This window comes from Musa acuminata, chromosome BXJ2-10 (assembly GCF_036884655.1).
Source record: "Musa acuminata AAA Group cultivar baxijiao chromosome BXJ2-10, Cavendish_Baxijiao_AAA, whole genome shotgun sequence".
Taxonomy (NCBI): Eukaryota; Viridiplantae; Streptophyta; class Magnoliopsida; order Zingiberales; family Musaceae; genus Musa; species Musa acuminata.
This window is the reverse complement of record NC_088347.1, coordinates 8,665,206-8,684,057: the sequence shown is the minus strand read 5'-3', so window position 1 is coordinate 8,684,057 and position 18,852 is coordinate 8,665,206. Positions and strand designations below refer to the sequence as shown.

Genomic DNA, 18,852 nt, shown 5'->3' with positions numbered 1-18,852 from the left:
CCATTTCGTTCCTTTCAAATACACTAATGACCTTTTCTTCCTTTTGCAGATTTCTTATATATATATATATATATATATATTGTTTCACATGTTTGATTAATTTACATATTCTGCATATAAATTCTGAACCACTGTCTACTTGAACAACTTCTTTCTTTCTTTGTTTCGAACCTGTTTTCAGTTGTTTTCTGCTACGTTTGGTTTAATTTTTCAATATATTTCTCTTAAAGTTAGATAAATCTAGTTCTTGATTCTAATGTTTTGATGTAAATGTTATCAGAGTGTAGGTTATGGTGGCAGAAGATGATGACATCTCATCTGCTGTTTGATGGGAGACCAATAGAGCTCTCGGATGACATTTCTGCTGTTCTTCAAGAATCCATCATATCATACGAGAATGGGTGCTTTGGTAGGTACTTCGTTCCTTTCTAAATTTATCTGGAATTTGATTAAAGAATATTTAAAACTCGGTTTAAGGAGATCGAGTAAGCTCAAATACTAAATTAAAATTTTATTCAATGTCATCTCAAATCCAAACATGATGAATGACTATCTCAATTCAAACATAATTTGTATCATAAATTACTTCCAAAAGTATTGGAATCCAATTTAAATGGGTTATACATAGGCTTCGATACCGAAATGAAAAAGAGAGAGAGGAAAAAAAAACCTATTTGCCTTACTTACGACTAACCAATTGAGTTATACATATTAAGGATTAGGTTGATAAATATTTTAGGAGTCTTAATATGATTTAAAAATTAAAGTTGAAAAAAAAATCATTTATGATTTAAGATTTATTTATAAAAACCTAATGTGTCTATAGCTGTGGGTAAGATAGCAAGATATGATAAAAAAAACAAAAAAAAACTTTGGTACTCTTCGAGTTTGTGAGAGAAAAGATGAGAATTTTTGTTTTTAAGGTTTATGTCCGAACATTGAATTTGCAATGAAAGATGCCATAGCCATGGGGGCTGTAAATGGATCGGATCTTAGTTCCATCCGATTCAGCATCTGATCCAAATGACCAAATTTGGACCAACTTTGAGATTTGTGAATCCGAATCTCAACATTATGGATTTGGCCGAGTTGGATACCACGGGGCTCTATCTCTAGTCTGCAGGGGTTCGTCGCGCCGCGTTTCGGACCGAATTCTTGGGACCTAGAATCCGAATCCGATTCCTTTGCAATCATTTGTAGTACGGATCTCGGGAAATGGAATCCGAGTCCGATCGATTTGCAATCGGGTTCTAGCAGCTAAGATGATGCTTTATAACGGGAAGCGTGTAACGGTTTCGGGGCCTCATTCCGCTCATTGTAAATGGGGTCTTTATATAGCCTCGACAGCGGCCCTTGGCGTAGGAACCCCGCTTAAACCCTATTCCTCGCCGCTTCGCCGTCCCGCCTCTCGGTCGTCGGGTTTGTGGAGGGAAACGGTAGCGGCTGGTCACTCGGTCGTCAATCCTCGTCTCGCTGTTGCTCCTCAGCGCCTTCTTCTTAGCGATTCTGCAGTGGCTCCTCCATTCCTTTCCTTTTGTTGGGATTGTGAACTGTAATCATCTGTGCAGCTGATGTCCCTGGAATTTGACCCGTAGAGAGTCGATCTTTTGCCTTACGGCTCCTTTTTCTTTTCCGTCTTTTCTCTTGCCTTTGCCCTTTGGAGGCTTGAAACCTTACACCAGGAATAGCCAAAGATTGCTATTTTGTTGTTTTACACTCATCTTCTAGTAGACTGGGTACAAGTCGCAATTCATTCTAGAAAGACTGTATCTTTAGGGTTCTTTTCTATTGTGCTCTTTCTTGAGAGCACATTTTTGCTCGCCCAGAGGATTTAGGTTGCTTTGCTTCCAAAATGCCGCTTGGGCAGAGACCAGGGGACAAAAGTGAGTCACGGTATTGTGGAGTGGAGACGGAATTCCATGATGATATGCCTCATCTCCTCACTGAAAGCCTTTCTGGTGGTTTTGACTTCATAGTAGCTCCTCTGGTTGGTAACGTTTTCCTGCTCTTTTCTTTGATCCTTATTTGTTGTTGACAAGTGAGTTCTCATATTAGGATTGGATGCTCTACTTTAAGCTATATGAGGAGCAGGAATTATTCTTAGATAAAAAAAAAAATTCTTAGATTTGATTTTCTGCGTAAATTCAATATTCCTGCTCTTTTCTTGGGTCTAAATAATTCGTGACTTTGTAATGGTAGCTGAAAGCTACCAGTGGACAAGAAAATGATTTAATTATTGTCAATTAGCCAATCCAATAGAAGTCAGGCACACCAGTCTATGAGTATGTGTGAGTGGTTTATAAGCACACCAACAATGTTGAAATTATGGTATTTAACTTCGAGTGGTATGAATTGAGACTCTTCGTCAGATGCCTTTACTGCTGTTTGTATGATTATGTTTTGAGCAGTTTTTTGGTTATCCTTAATGGCCCCCACTCTCTTATTTCGGAAGATTGCCTATTAAAAAACTAATACACTTCAGTGCCGTAATGCACATTGAAGCATCTACACTAGATTATTTTTATTGTCTCTGCTTCTGATCATATGGAATAATAAATCAGACATTCAAGAAAATCCTGAATTTCCACTTCTGAATAGCAAGCATCTTTATGTATTCTTTTTAGTCTTTTGAGTACTGTGTGGATGTAAAGGAGTGGCAACCCAAAAGATATTTTCTGCTTTTGAGCCATAACAAAAGAAAGGAAGTTGCAAAGGTCATTACATATCTGTGTGTCTGTAAACGTAACACTGTATGAAAAGTATCATCTTGTATGGCAGACGTTCTTTCATGATTGTATATTTATTACTAGGAGTTACATTGTAGTCAGAATACTTCTAACAGAATTATACTGATCAGTGGTTAGCTTATACTAGCTATTAATGTATTATCGTGTAGCATTCTGAACATAAAAGTTATAATCAACCATAAAACTAGCTGGTATATGCTTCAACCTTTTTCTTTGGTGTCTTTCATTTCTTCTATAACCTATTTTATCATCTCTTTGAATGGACTATCAGCAACATATAATCTGGCTGCTTTATAACAGATTTCTTATAAGTTTGGTTGCATTTAAGTACTACAATCTTTATGACATGCTATTTTGCGCAACTTGTGCTGATAGTGAAGGATTTGGTGCATCAAGGTAGTTCGTGATGTGTACATATTTATCATACAAGTTGTATGTTTATCTGCATGTTTAAATCTGTTTGACCCTCTTATCTCTGGATCTCTTGTAGAACTGCCTCTTTCTGATCTAGATTTCTTAGAAATTATACGGAACACATTAAGCAAGGAAGTCTGAGAAAATGCAATTTCTAATGTTGTGTTTGTTAATCTCAAAGGCTTACATTTTTTATAATCCCATCTAGTTAATACTGATCTTTGTCTTTGTCATTGGTCAGATTCATACTTATTTGTTGACTGCTTGGTGCAGATTGATCCTAGTTATAGGCCTAGTTCCATGAGTAATGGAGGAAGTGGTTCTTTGGTTTTACCTGTTGCAGCATCTGACTTAATTCTTAGCCCTTCACAATGGAGCAGTCATGTTGTTGGTAAGCTTTGTATGCAATCAGTGTCTGTGCAGTTTACATGGGTATATCTTGATGTTTATGCTGTTCATTTTCAGACTAAGTACCTTCAGGCTTGTAGTTGTCATAGGTTTTCCCTTCTCCTTCTTAAGAGTGGGCTAAGCCAATTCATTTTCATAATAAGTACAATCAAGCTTTTAGTTTTATTCATTATAAGTACACATGTAAAAAAAAAGGTGAATGTCTTTTAGTTGCCATATGTTTTTCTTTTCTCCTCTCTAAAGGGTGGGTTAAGACCAAGGATTTTAATTTCGAATAATATCGCTCGTACTAGGTGGTACATATCGGCCCGCCACCAGATCGATATGCGGATCGCTCGCTACCTGCCGATATCGTCGATTGGGGCTGCTTTCGCCCCGTTACCACCCTAAATCGGTCGGTGGCGGTCGATTTCAACCGTCGTTGCCCGCTACCAGGTGATATTAGACAAGGGAGAGCCGAGGGAGAAGAAAGAAGAGGGAAAATAAGAGGGAGAAGAAAAGGGAGAACCTAGAGATCTGGCGTTGCTCTTCCTCGACGGTCCCGATCTGTCGTCGCCCTCCCTAGCTAGACGCGACAGATGAGATGTCACCTCCTCGTCTGAGGTGACGAGGCCTTGGCGTCGTCGGCGACTTCTGCTCATCTGCGTGGGGAGAAAAAGCCTCAGCGACGTCGTGGGGAGAAGAAACAGAGTGTTGTCGAGGCGACGTTTCTTCTCTCCACGTGGACAGATGAAACGAGGCGGCGACATCACCTCATCACCCTTTTTTGCGTGGGGAGAAGGAAACCTCGGTTTCTTCTCCCCACGCGGGCAGAAAAAGGAGGCGACATTGCCTTTTTTTTAAACTTATATATATATATATATATATATATATATATATATATCGAGTGGTACACCCTGGTGTACTGCTCGGTACTCTGTACTATATCATACCGAGCTACGCTCGAACTCTGGTACGGTACGAAATTACGATCCTTAGTTAAGATAATTCATTTTGATAATAAGTACAATTAAGCATTTGGTTGCATTCATTACAAGTACATTTGTAAAAGAATGGTAACTGATTGGAGGGCTGAAACAATTTCTAGGAAGGCAGAACTTTAGAGACATTGATGTATAAGATCATTCATTAGAGAAGGTGAGATGCTATTTAGCATGTTTTGTTACTCTAATGTAACCCAATTATAGGAGAAAAATATCAAAGAGAAGGTAGAGAGTCTAGAGATCATGACAAAAGAGTGCTTGTAGCTTGGTGCACATGCAGGATGAGGCCTGATGGCCACCTTCTCCAGATGGAAGTGAAAAAAAATTCCATGTTCCCAGTTAAATTAAAAAGAAATATATTTAAATTTTTGCTATTGGAACCTTTTACAATTGTCATATATATTTTTTTGTTTGAAAATACATATATGCAATTTAGGAAATGTATATTTGGTGAAATATGACATCCAAGTAAAGCATTAAGAATGTTGATAGAAAGGTGGGAATGTGAAACTAAGATGTGAGGAGAATAAGAAGCTGGGAAGATCACAGGTGGTCAGGTAGCAGGCTCATTAACAACGATTATGTCAAAAAATTGGGAGGAAATATATAGAATGATATACATGAAAAAATTGAGAAATTTTTGGTATTCGGCATAATTTTTGAAACTTGTGCTGGAATTGTGGTATTTTAAAGGATTGAAGTGGTAAATAAGTAAAAGAACTTCAAAGATAAAGAAATGGTGTCTATGAACTTTTTTCTGGTGTGTTGTAGCTTGGAATTAATTCATGAACTAGGCTATATTCTTATTTAATTTGTGACAATCCTTTCCCATAGTATATGAAAAAGTAGTTTGGAGTTTACTTTATGGGATAATTTTACCCATATCAAGCATTTCTATTTATATATATGCAAATTATTATCTCTCTAAAGTTGTATAATTGGGTTAATGGTCCCAATCTTCTGCCCATAATATAATGCTTTGGATTTAAAAACATCATTTTTGTAACAGCGTGTGATTTTAATTTCCAATTTCAAGAAGCTGTTTATTCTGTTAAATGGTCAAGCTTTCATGTATACACAAATGGAGATTTCACTATTAAGTACGCAAACTTGGTCATTATTATAATGTCACTCCCAAGTTATATAATCACACTCATAACAGTATGTTTTTTGAAAAAATCAGTCTATTACCAACTTGTTTGTCACTTAATTGTCCTGGTTCGGTTCTTATACTGATACATTTCATCGCATGTTGCACAAATCAAGGTTCGCAATTTCGTGTATTTGTGATGTACCAATCAGGGTAAGAACTGATACCATATCATTGTACTGAGTCTTGGTATGCCGATACCTACTGAGTCTTGAAAAGAGACTGAAAAAAAAGCAACTGGTTTTTTTTTTCTCTACATATTCTCACCATTGCTAACCAAGTTGTAAGTGAAAAAAAAAAAGAATCAATGTATGGTTTGGTTCAAATTATGTACTTGAAGGAACACTAGATTATCATGATTATCAAATCTATAGATATTTGTGCTTCCAAAACTCAATAAGCTAAAATTAAATGATCATGTGTTACATATTCTCTGTCACTTGCTAATCTTGTTACAGGTTAATAAATTATGTTATTTTGCTTGCCTGTTAGCCTGCAGGGATGTTGTTTATTGGTTGACAGAAGTGTTTTAACTTTTTGTCTAGGTAAAATTAGCTCATGGATTGACTTAGATTCGGATGATGAAAAAGTTCGATTAGACTCAGAAATTACATTGAAGCAAGAAATTGCATGGGCTTCACATCTATCCTTGCAGGTTTATACTCTTGCAAGTCTTCTGTATTTGTATCTTGTTATGGGTTACTATTGTGATGGTAGAAGAGTTTGTGACAGTCGTTTGCCTTCTCTTTCTTCTTATATATTTTGATCTTGGTGCATGCCTATTTATGCATGACTTTTTGCCTAGCACCCATGCCAGATATCCTTATCTAATCATCCATATCAGTGATGTATCTATTTTCTATTCATATGAGATAGATACTATCTGGCCTTAAGATAGTCAAAGTTGAAGTTTGCTACATGGAATCCTTGATAATGTTTTGAACAGTTAGATGTATCCTTGATGGAGGATAGAATAAGGTAAAACCTAAGGCATGCTATCTCATACTGGGTAGGTCCCAAGCTGGACCGTATGGACCGCCAGTATTGGTGTATTGTGTCGGTATACCGATATGTACCGAAGATGAAGAAGAAAAGAGGATGGAAGAAGAGGAGGCATGGAGGAGGAAGATGAGGAGGCGTGGAGGAAGGAGGAAGAGGAGTAGGCGGCAGAGGAAGGGGAAGAAGCATACCTAGCAAAGAGGTTGGTGGTGTGCAGTGGGCGGCATTAGACGATAGCGGGCTCTACACATATGGAGAAGAGGGCTCACGATTTGTGAAATTGTGAGCCATAATTGAAGGTTCTTTTTAGAGAAAATGGACTGGACTGGACTGCCCAAAATGGGGGTAGTCCATGTTCCAGTTCATGTTCAGACCGGTAAATATTGTTTGATACAGACTAGTCCTAGCAAAATTGCAATCCTTGGTAAAACCATTTAAGATGGGATTTTAATTAGGAGATACATAGATGCATTGGATGGATGAAGTGAGTTGATCAGAATCAATGGGTCTAGGAGAGATAGAGGTAGATCTAATAGGACTTTACTAAAAACATAAAAAAAAGGAGTTGATTGCATTTAATTTAACTGCCAGTGTTGCCTTATATAAAGCTGAATGTTGTGAATTGGGACATTGGTCATTAGTTGTTGTTGCTGATACTTGAGATAACTTGTTCTCTCCTCTACATGCCTCCGGCATTAAAATGATAATATACTTCCAAATATGTATTGCAGGCTTGCATTTTACCCCCTCCTAGGAGAGCTTCTTGTGGTAATTATGCAAAATGTGTAAATCAAATCTTGCAAAGTACAAATAACATGCAGGTATCTTCCCACAGCTAAATCTCTTATTTGCATGACAATGCAGTGTTGCACTCTTTTATATTTCTTATAGTCTGTACCAAAATTTGTCTATTTTATATTTCTTATTGTGCTCTTTCTTTTATAAGTTGTGGCTTAGGGTACCATTGGAGAAGTCTGAACCCATGGATGATGGTTCTGCAAATGCAAACTCTGACTTTTTAGTAAGTGCAATTGTGGATACCTTGTCTGGTTACTTGTTGACTACTTCATGGTTGATCAATTTACAGCTATCTTTTTACTCTAAATAATTGTTTTTGTTAAGATGAAACCTATTAATGATGCATAAAGCTTAGTAATTACAGCTAATTGAACCAATCTTTAGTTTTGGTCACTAAAATCACAACATTGTTCTAAGAACTGATTTGCCTATATTGCTTCCAGTGTCATGTCTGATCTTCTCATTGGAAATCTTCCTGTCATAAACTATGGTTATCACCCACTGCTTTCTGCAGGGCGGAAGAATGTTTGATTCATGGGAGTGGTGGAACTCTTTTCGGCTGCTATGTGAGCATCACAGTCAACTATGTGTAGTTCTTGACATTTTGTAAGTGAGAATGATCATGTCTTTTTTGTTCCTTTACCATATTTTTGGTAGCCACTGTAATTTACCTGAAGTACATTTTGGTTCTCAAAGTTGGATTCTAAGTTGGAAACCATGAATCAGGAGTTCTCTGCCATCGAATAACTCCATTGGACGATGGTTTGGAGAGCCAGTTAGAGCAGCTGTTATTTATACCAATGTACATTTTCTCAGATTTGAAGGCTAAATTTGGAATGTACCCCTAAATTGATTGTTTTGTTTGCATTTGAAATTCTCATTAGTTTATATTCTTGTTTTAATAGTCCTTCTTAACCAATGCAAGAGGATACCCTTGTCTTTCAAAACGACATCAGAAGTTAATAACGGAGTTCTTCAATCATTCTGTTCAGGTGAGTTTTTCTAATGATTTATGTTTGTTGTTTATCCATTAATTAACATAAAAGGGATTTTCCTACTTCTTATATCGGAAGTGTTTTTGTAATTATCAACCTGTGTTTTCCATGTTGGCTGTAAATACTCTCCAATCACTGATATTTTTGTGTTACTTTTTTCTAGTATGATATGTAGTAAGTGAGCTTAATAGATGCAAAGTTGGTTTTGCTCATCCTACAAATCCTCCTCACTCAATGTTTTTATTGTAGATAGTAATTTCTGGAAGCTTGCTTCACAACATCTCTGGGGAAAGCATCAAAGCTTTGCCTGCTAATGATGATGATAGTCATCTTGAAGGTCAGAAATTTTGTCATGAATCATTGGAGCTGCATACTGCTTGAAGTTGTCTTTTATTTTTTTTATTCATTTGCACGCTTATTTGCACCTAACGTAGAGTGCATTTTGATCAATCTCCCTTAAAAAGCCACCTTCTTTCATTAGTTATACCTACTCGGCATGCATTGAGGCCTTACCTGGATTATATTGCATACTTATACCAACGGATGGATCCTCTTCCTGAGCAAGAACGTTTTGAGGTTGTAATTACTATCAGGATTTTGATGTAGTATTTTATTACTGCTCCTGTCATTATTCAACTTATTTAAGTCCTCTTACAGCTTGGGTATAGGGACTTTCTGCAGTCTCCATTGCAGGTAAATTTTATTAGCCATATTCATCAATCAGTTATTGATTAGCTCCTGTCAATGAAAATCTTAATGGTCATAGCTCTATTTTGGTACAGCCTCTTATGGATAATCTGGAGGCTCAAACTTATGAGACATTTGAAAAAGATATAGTTAAATATAGTCAGGTTTGTTTTCCATATCATTATCTATTTTGTGGATGCAATAAGAGCATCTGAATTTCTGGTACAGCACTTCTTGGATATGACTATATGATCCTGTATGACAATATATTTCACTAACACTTGGTAATACTTGTTACAAATTGCTACCAGTTTATGTATGAGGTTTACTATATATTGCTAATTATCAGCATCACTCTATTAAAAATTGATGATAAATGCATGTTCAAGTGAGTGAAATTTCTAGTTAATCTTTATGACATTTTATTGGCAAAAAGAATTACCCAGTGTATCCTGTATGTATAGTTATTTTGCTATATTAGCTCATCTTTTTAGTTTAGCTCAAGTATGGGGCTTATGTTGTGTTATATGTTACAGTACCAAAGAGCAGTTTGCAAAGCTTTGATTGACAGGGTCCCTGATGAGAATGCATCAACAAAAATAACGGTGAGATTTAATTCACATCTGTCTTGAATTTTCCTTTAGATGTGTGGTGTTGGGACATGTTAAATAGATAATTTTATTGTATTATGATGCATTCTCTTTTCTTTATTCTAAAATGACCAACATTTATTTTCATCTACATAAAGGTACTAATGGTTGTGGGAGCTGGAAGAGGACCACTTGTAAGAGCATCTTTGCAGGTAGTTTCTTTTGCCTCAACATGACTTTCACATTTGAGAATAATTTGGCTCGGAAAAAATCCTCTTCAAATGGTATCTTAAAGGAAGAAATCTGTCAGATGGCTACAAGACCACCATGTTTGATGAGCATCCTCTTTAAAACATGGGTTCACACATGCACCCACCAATAGTTTTTACGTTCTTTTAAGTAGAGAAACCACCGGTGAATATGCAAAACCACCCTAGGAAGCAGGACATATTACCAGAACTGCATTCGACAGTGTATATCATGTTGTAAGACTTGTAATAGTTTGAAATAATGACAACTTGCCTATAGTGAATATTTGATGATATGAGATCTTCTTTGGGCTTGCCACTTAAAGGAACTTATATTTTGGTCATTTTCTGTTAAGTAATCCCTTCTCTGGATTCTTGTTGGCCAGTAACTTCTCGTTTGGTTCCTTTAGGCCATCTTGGACAGGTTATATTTAAACTGGTCTTTTAGGTTATTTCTTTGGTGAATATTTTCTGGTCTTGTTTATGCTTCTCATCAACTCCAGACATTTTTACATCTGCATAGTACAAGTATTTGGTCTAATTCTTAACATATAGAAGTGTTATTATCAAATTAAGTGGTGATGAAGCTTCCTAGCTTGGAATTTTCAGAATACACAATTAGATTTGTGATACCTGCAGTTGGGATTTTTTTGTTCGAAGTTCAGATCTGTCTTTTTTACTCTGATCTCTCATTGCAGAATTTTTATTGCACACTTTTTCCCTTATTGATTGCAAAGGAAAATGGTGGAAAAGGATTTTTCCAAGGAGAAAGTATTCCATGAAAAATAAATGCAATCTTGAAATGGATATACGAGTTTCCTAGGAAATAAGATTAAAGAATCTTGTAATTTATGAATAAATAAGGGCAGTTTTTATCAAGGATACAATGAAGTATGACTTCTCATTTGGTATGGACATGTTTTAAGAAGACCTATATATGTATAGGAAAGCATGACAATTAGGATTAAGATTAGAGGTAGAACCAGGGTAGAGGTATTCTATTACCTTTATCAGAAATAATAACAAATTTGTTGCCTCGTGGTTTGACCTGTGATATTGCATTATAGCTCGAGTCGAAGCTCAATGAGGGGAAAGGATCGATATAGCCAACAACTATAGATGGCTGGGTCCTTATGGCTCCTTGTTATATCTGTCCCACCATTTCAGTTAAAAAATATTAGGAATTGATCCTTAAGGCATGCATTGTCTACTTCATTCTATAACTTGTTACTATAATAGTAATAACTAATTACATTTTAGTAAGTTTTATTGTTAAACATGCCAGAAAACTTGCTTTACTCAAAACTGCCCTTTATCTCATCATGGATTTATATAGGCTGGCTAAACTTAATGCTTCAACTTCATTCTGCAACTGTTATGCTGTTTTTCGTTTTGTCTTTCTTACATAGTCTCTAGATGTCTTACGTATCAAAGTGATTATACTGCAGGCAGCAGAAGAAACAGGTCGGAAATTAAAAGTTTATGCTGTAGAGAAAAATCCCAATGCCGTCATTACACTTCATGTGAGTTGGTTTTTAATCTTGGACGGTTATCATGTTTTATTGTCTCTTGATGCTAGTTATTATTGGATTGTCATGGTAATAAAAGGGAACTGAATGGAGGCTGGATGGCATGGCTCATTTTTTCTCTGGACAGTTGTTGGGATAAGCACTATGTTTGGTAATTACTAAAAGAAAGTGCAAGAGAAGAATATGAGTGAAGAGAAAATGACTGATTTTAAAATTTTCTCCTATGACTATTATTTTATTACCTCATGAGAAAATTTGTTTCTACCGTTCTTCTCTCCAATTTGCTCAATCTAAATAGGCTGTAACGATTCTTTCATATTCTCTTGCATCATGAAATAATTTACCCAATGGTTGTAGTTTCTGGTCTCTTATTCCCTAAAAGTTCACCAGAATGTGGATACTATTTAGTGAATATAATTGTATCTCAGTGGAATTTATTAAACTGCTTGAAGTACTACAATATTTGGCTTTCGGTCTAAAGTGGGTTTCATTTAAAGACAATGCTGACAATGTTTACATTGGTACACAATGTACTAGTCAGCAACTCACGATTGACTCTCTTGTTCTGTGACAGAGTTTGGTTAAATTGGAAGGATGGGAAGACATAGTTACTATAATTTCAAGTGATATGCGTTGCTGGAATGCCCCAGAAAAAGCTGATATCTTGGTTAGGAACTACCACTTTTTGGTGCCATGTTTTGAAATACTTGTTGTAGAAGTGTTACAATCATCTTGTGCTAGGTGAGTGAGCTGCTGGGATCATTTGGTGATAATGAACTCTCACCTGAATGTCTTGATGGAGCACAGACGTTTTTAAAGGCAGATGGGATTTCTATTCCGTCATCGTGAGTTCTTTCTTATTGAACCCAGTGGATCTTGGTTTTAATTATGTTGGTATTGCATTTATCATAGAAGAAATTATTAGATTGTTGGTGACGTCTCCAGATATACAAGCTTTATTCAACCTGTGGCAGCAACAAAGTTATATAACGATGTATGTCATTAGAAAACTCAAACCATCCTCCTTTTAATGTCGTTTAATGCTTGACACATTTATTTGTGCAGGTGAAGTCACATAAGGATCTTGCACATTTCGAAACTGCATACGTTGTAAAACTGCACCGTGTAGCAAGGCTTGCTCCGTCTCAGCCTGTGAGAATCTGCCTCATTTTTGTGTTTGTTTTTTTTTATTTTGGATTAGCAGATGCATTATTCCATAAATCAGCTAGCTAATCTTTTTATTGCCTGTCTTTTGGTAGCTGTGGATTTTAAATTGTGGTGCTTAGCTTGGTCTTCGGGGTTATGTTCATTCCTCTTGGTCCTTTTTAACCTTATTTGTTATTTCTTCTTGATCAGGTGTTCACATTTACACATCCAGAATACTCTAAGAAAAGCAATGAAAGATATAAAAAGTTATGTTTTGAGATACCTTCGGACAGCGGATCGGCTGTGGTGCATGGTATGCTGTTGACTGGTTTCTGACATCTTTACTCATGAAGTTTTGACATTTAGAGGGGTCATATCCAAGTCTGCTTTCATTTCTGTCATGGTTGGTTTTGGATAGGTTTTGCTGGCTATTTTGATGCAACACTTTATAAAGATGTACATCTTGGCATTGAACCATCCACTGCAACACCAAACATGTTTAGCTGGTACTACCTCAATGTAATCTCATCAACCCCTTGCGCTTTATAGAACTGCTAATATTACCCTCCCACCACGTGTATCAATCAGGTTCCCAATCTTCTTTCCTCTGCGGACACCTCTCTTTGTACCTACAGGATCTCCTTTAGAAGTCCACTTCTGGCGATGCTCAAGTGCTTCGAAGGTTCCCATGCTTCAGTTGTTTAGTTTGGTCATCGCTGAATATTCTTTTCTTTTTTGATATTACCACCTCATTTTCATCACCCTCCATGATGCAGGTCTGGTACGAGTGGTGTGTTACTTCTCCCACTACTTCACCAGTTCATAACAGCAATGGCCGCTCATATTGGGTTGGGCTATGAATCCTTGCAATGCACCACCTCGATGTCTGCTTGTGATGAAGGAGCTTCTTGGTGAAGCAATTAAAAATCATATTAGCAAGTGCCATGAGATGGACAGTGATGAGTAGGATGAATATGTTATATGAAACAAGTTTATTTGTCTTGTCATTTTCCATCTCTTCCTTGCCTTCCTCAAAAATTATCTTTTTTGTAGGTCTTATTGGTTTTCAAAGTCGAGGTTTTTGCTTCCTAGTTGGATTCCTTAAATGGTGGTCTGTGCATTTCCATTCATATGTTTTAGTACAACCAAGGATGGAGATAATACATCTACAGTTGATTTACTGTTTTAAGAGTAAATATAGGCACAGATTGATACAACTGTTCTAGTGGTAATGTTTTTAAACCTGTTTTGTGCGGTGTTAGCAGCCTTCTTTATTATTTATACATGGTTGATGCTGATTGTATAAGACATTTTTGACTGCTATATGATTGTTATTTATTTATAAACGTTCACAACAATTGACTTCACAGTTCAATCAGAGTCGTCTTGCAAAAACCTGCGACCAGACTAATTAAAGCCCACCCTTGTGTTATCCTTGATGAGACCGAGTGTCATCAGTATTCATTTTGTAATTTTTCAGTATTATTCATTACAAATCATCAAACGAGGGTTCCATTTTTTTCATATACTTGTGGCTCATAATAATTATGTCTCCAAAGATGGAATGGTAGTACTAATCTTGTGTATAATTGATGATATTTTCTGGTCTGACAAATGAATGATATTGGATCATGTGATCGATCATATGGACCAGGAATTTGTTTCGTTTTTTTCCTTTTTTGTTTCGTTTTGGATGATATCGGATGGTATGGATTGGATGATTCCCAACGCAGCAAGTATTATTAGTGCTCTTCGTTCTCTTTTCTCTCTGCAGGTTTCTTGTTAATGCCATAAACCACACGGATTGATTTCAGCTTGATAGTTGAAACGAATAACGTGCCTGCTGCATTTGAGACGATTTACATTGGCATTTGAGACGATTTATAAATTTTAAGAGGATCCTCGAGATTTGTCATGGCCTCACCTCAGTGGTAAAGGTAGATAGCACAAGAATCATTCATTATATATATGTCAAATGGACTTGCCATCATGGAACAATTGAGCAACAAAGTAAGCGCTGTGTAGATTAAAATGGGCCTCATATCAAGCTCAACAGATATGGAGGCCCAGCTAGATTGTTACGACTCAATGGGTCTCGATTGTAGGTAGGACCGATTAGTTTTTTAGGTTAAGATGGGCACCACATCAAGCAACTTATTCTTTTTTCTAAATTATAATTTTTTTGGTTTGGGCAAATGTAAGCTATAAAGATGGAATATTTGATCTCGGAACTTGGCTAGCTTTGAATATTGATTGAAAGCATTCAATCGTGACATCCATTATTTCATAATTCTTATAATTTATATTGATTTTTCAATTTAATTGAACTAGGATATTTTATCCTCACTATTGGTTTGATGCTCTCCATATTCGCTTTTACCTAAGGGTGTCTTTTTTATTTACTTGGAAGAAAATGTTCGCATACTTTTACATTCAAAATTAAATTATTTTTTTTAAAATTTTGATAATTAATCAACATAAAATTTATAAAAAAATAAAAAACATATTATACTAATCATCTTAAAATCATGTCTTAGTGATTCTCTAAAATGTTGGGTTGGTTTACACTCACTCACTCACAAAACCTATTCAAAAAATCTTCAATTTTGATAATTAATTATCATAAAATTTTATAAAAATAAAGAATATTTCTGATCATCTTAGAATCATGACTAGGTAGATTGGTAAAAGTTTTAGTTGGTCGAAGCCGATCAAGTTACACTCCAAAATGAACTAAATTATACTCGGTACATATTTAATTTTTTTTTAGTTTTGATAATTAATCAACATAAAATAAAAAAAATAAAAAAAACAGTACTAATCATCTTAGAACCATGTCATAATAGTTCCATGAAAATTTAGATAGGTATAATAGAAGCTGATAATGTAATCAAATGAAATATTTAAGTTAGGAATTGATTTTATTTCCTTACTTGTTATTATAATTTAAGGAAATCTTAATCTACTTCCTTGTTTGTTGATATGAATTAAGGAAATAACTATTAAGTATTCCAAATATGATGATATCATATTTGTTAGTATAGTAAATGGAAATAATTTATATTAAATAAATACGAAAATTAAAATAAATTTCCCTTAATAGAGGCTCACCTTCTCCTATTTAAAGGGGAGGGATCTCTCTCCTTCGTTCCTCACCTAGTCGAGCATGGCAGCGGGAGGAACGAGGAGTTATACTATGTTGACAAGAGAACGAGGAGTTACACCCTGTTGACAAGAGGTAGATTTCCCTACCTTTCTTAAAAGTTTTAGCTTTTATTTTGATTCTTTAAATGTTAAAAGTTTTATAGTTTGAAAAATGTGTATCAATTCTTTAAATGTCAAATTTTTTGTATTAAAGTAATCAGTTAAAGTTTTCATAATATTCTTTGACCCATGATTAAGGTTTTTATTATAGAATTAAATATGTTAAAAAGGTATATGTTTTATATGATATATTTTCTGTATTACAGTTTATCTTTAATCTTATCTGGATTAAAATCTTGTTAGACTAGAATATGTTATCAAAAATCCCCTTTTTTTGATATTCTTTGATCTAAAATTTAAAATATATTATTCTGAATGATTTAAAATATGACTAGAATATGTTGAAATTTTATGTGTTGAAAACATAATTTTTATTTGAATTTAGAAAGCTATTTCCTTGTATTAAAACTTATCTCCTAGTCCCTCTTTTAATGTCTTATGATTTCTAGTCAAATTGAGAATGTTATTTCTTTGTATTAAAGCTTTTCTCCTCATCTATCTTTTAATGCATTATTATGTTTTTATTTATATTGTTAATGGGTATATGCTTTGACTAGTCCATGAGCCAAGGCTGGGCCAGTTTTATGTAATGCATGCTCAATCATGTATAATGCACATGACCAGTAGATGGACTAGCTCAATCTAGCCCAATATTATTGTTGAACTTGAGCCCAAATATTGATTGAACTAAACTAGACTTGATTAGTCTAACCTAAATTATTGTTGATCAATTCAGGGTGATTCCGAATTGATTGACTTATTCAAGTTAGTTTAACCTAAATTGAACTTAATCTAGTCTAAATTATACTAGTCTAGGATGGTTCCAGACCAGTTAAATAAGGATTAGAGATCAGTTCAGTTAGGCTCTAGTAAATCGAGTTCAATTGAATCGATTAAACTAGAGTTCAAGTCAATTGAGGGCTAATTTATATTATTTGATATTGATGATATTTGAAAGAGATATTTTAAATATGTTATTTCATCCCGAAATGGACATGACCAGTGTGAGATTATATTATTTTCCTACCGAGAGTAGGTAGGGCGATTCCCTTCGGGGATTAGCGGGCCGTCAGACGTGGCGGTTGGACGGTTCCTCCATCCGCTGTTGGGAGGAACGTGTCCCAACTTTGGCTGGTGTGGGACACCACTCCATCCGCTGTTAGGAGTGTGATATGAGTTTGCCTCCATCCGCTGTTGGGAGAACACAAACTCATCCCGTAGGATAAAGCCTCTTCATCCGCTGTTGGGGGAGTGCTCCTTCGGGTACTTGATATACGCCAATGGGATGATTGATTGAATTTTGATCATGTATTCATCTTGATTTGACTTTTGGGGTTCCTACTCAGCGTTGCTGAATTTTCTTTGTTTTTGATTTTCAGAGCAGCCTCCCTCTAGTACTAAATCGGATTCCAGTGGAGAGCGGACCTTCCTCTACCGCTAGGTAGAGCCACTTGGATGACTCTTGAAGTTAACATCACTATGTTTACTTTTCTATTTATAATTTGATGAATAAATGAATTATAATAAATGGTTATAGATGATGAATAAAGTGATGTTTATCTATCTGGCCTGTGTGGAAAAAAAAAAAATCAAGATGTGACATCTTTTATGGTATCAGAGCATGGTCTAGGGCCTGTAGGTGTATTAGGTCCCTTGATTGACTCTAACTGATGATTGTCTTTTAACATATTATAGGAGTAATGGAGCCAATTCCAGAGATTAGTGGTCCTATCACTCGGGGTGCTCATGGTCGCAATGCTATTGGTCTACGCACTCGGAGAGATGTTCAAACAAATAATAACTTGGAAGCTCCACGCATCGTAGAGCAAACCCAGTCCTCCCGTACACCTGTCACTAATTATGGGCCAGCTTCTCCGACTTCGCAGAATGCCCCTCATGCCCCAACACCCATCAATACTCAAGATGACGTACACGGAGTCCTCAATGCTATTAGAGGATACTTTGAGCGTTAGGAGGAACGAGATGAAATTCCACGGGGTAGGAATAATACTTTAGATCACTTTAAGAGATTGGGACCACCAATTTTTTAGGGCAAGCCAGACCCAATCTTTGCTGAACGTTGGATTCGTCAAGTGGAAAAGACATTTGAAGCTATCGAATGTAGGGAAAATCAAAAAGTGCCTTTCGCTTCTTTCATTTTGGAAGGGAAGGCAAATACTTGGTGGACCTAAAAAAGGAGGATGCTAGAGGCGGGAGGTAATGTGGTAACTTGGGAGCAGTTTAAAGATGCATTTTTGTTAGGATCGAGAGCACTAAGAGGGGGGGGGGGTGAATTAGTGCAGCGGAAATCTTATAATAATTTAAAAACCAAAAGCTGCGTTCGTTCAAAAACTATTGTGATGCAAAAGCAAATTCTCAGTTTGTATCTAAGTGCAGTTTGCGTCTAAGTGCAGATTGCGTTTAAGCGCAGTTTTGCGTCTAAGCGCAGTTTTGCGTTTAAACTCAGATTTACGTCTAAATGCAGATTTACGTCTAAACGCAGATTTACGTCTAAACGCAGTTTTACGTCTAAACGCAGTTTTACGTCTAAACGCAGTTTTACGTTTAAACGCAGTTTTACGTCTAAACGTAGATTTACGTCCAAACGCAGTTTTACGTCTAAACGCAGATTTACGTCTCAACGCAGTTTTACGTCTAGACGCAGATTTACGTCTAAACTTTGAAACTTGTTTGTATACTCACAGAAGGCAGTATGCAGTTGAAATCAAGACGTAAACGTGAACTGAAATCTGATGATTGAGCGAGGAAAGCCGATTTACGTCTGAATGCAGTTTTACGTCTAAATGTTGAAACTCGTTCTTAAAATCGTAGAGGACAGATTGCAGTTATTAATAGGATTAAAATGTAAGCGTAAACTGCAAGGAAGCTCGTTC

At 36.0% G+C, this 18,852-nt stretch overlaps 1 protein-coding gene across 4 annotated transcripts; it reads left to right on the top strand.

Moving 5' to 3' along the window:
• Positions 1-1,339: 1,339 nt before the first annotated feature.
• LOC135624282 (protein arginine N-methyltransferase 5-like) lies at positions 1,340-13,955 on the top strand. 4 transcript variants are annotated; one of them, XR_010491637.1, is made up of 24 exons: positions 1,341-1,987; positions 3,435-3,552; positions 6,248-6,357; positions 7,433-7,522; positions 7,648-7,722; positions 8,014-8,105; positions 8,226-8,301; positions 8,405-8,491; positions 8,744-8,831; positions 8,976-9,070; positions 9,152-9,187; positions 9,277-9,345; positions 9,718-9,786; positions 9,930-9,983; positions 11,468-11,542; positions 12,123-12,215; positions 12,290-12,393; positions 12,494-12,542; positions 12,614-12,700; positions 12,905-13,007; positions 13,113-13,200; positions 13,283-13,376; positions 13,471-13,657; positions 13,748-13,955. XR_010491637.1 is itself a non-coding variant. In XM_065127713.1 (23 exons), exons 1-23 carry the CDS (start codon positions 1,853-1,855, stop codon positions 13,552-13,554), a joined length of 1,971 nt encoding a protein of 656 aa, XP_064983785.1. In that variant the 5' UTR covers positions 1,341-1,852; the 3' UTR covers positions 13,555-13,955. The 4 variants fall into 4 exon arrangements, 1 of the variants encoding a protein (XP_064983785.1); XM_065127713.1 differs by having other exon boundaries at positions 13,471-13,955; XR_010491638.1 differs by lacking the exons at positions 13,113-13,200; positions 13,283-13,376; positions 13,471-13,657; positions 13,748-13,955 and having other exon boundaries at positions 1,340-1,987; positions 12,474-12,542; positions 12,905-12,957.
• The last annotated feature ends 4,897 nt before the right edge of the window (positions 13,956-18,852 follow it).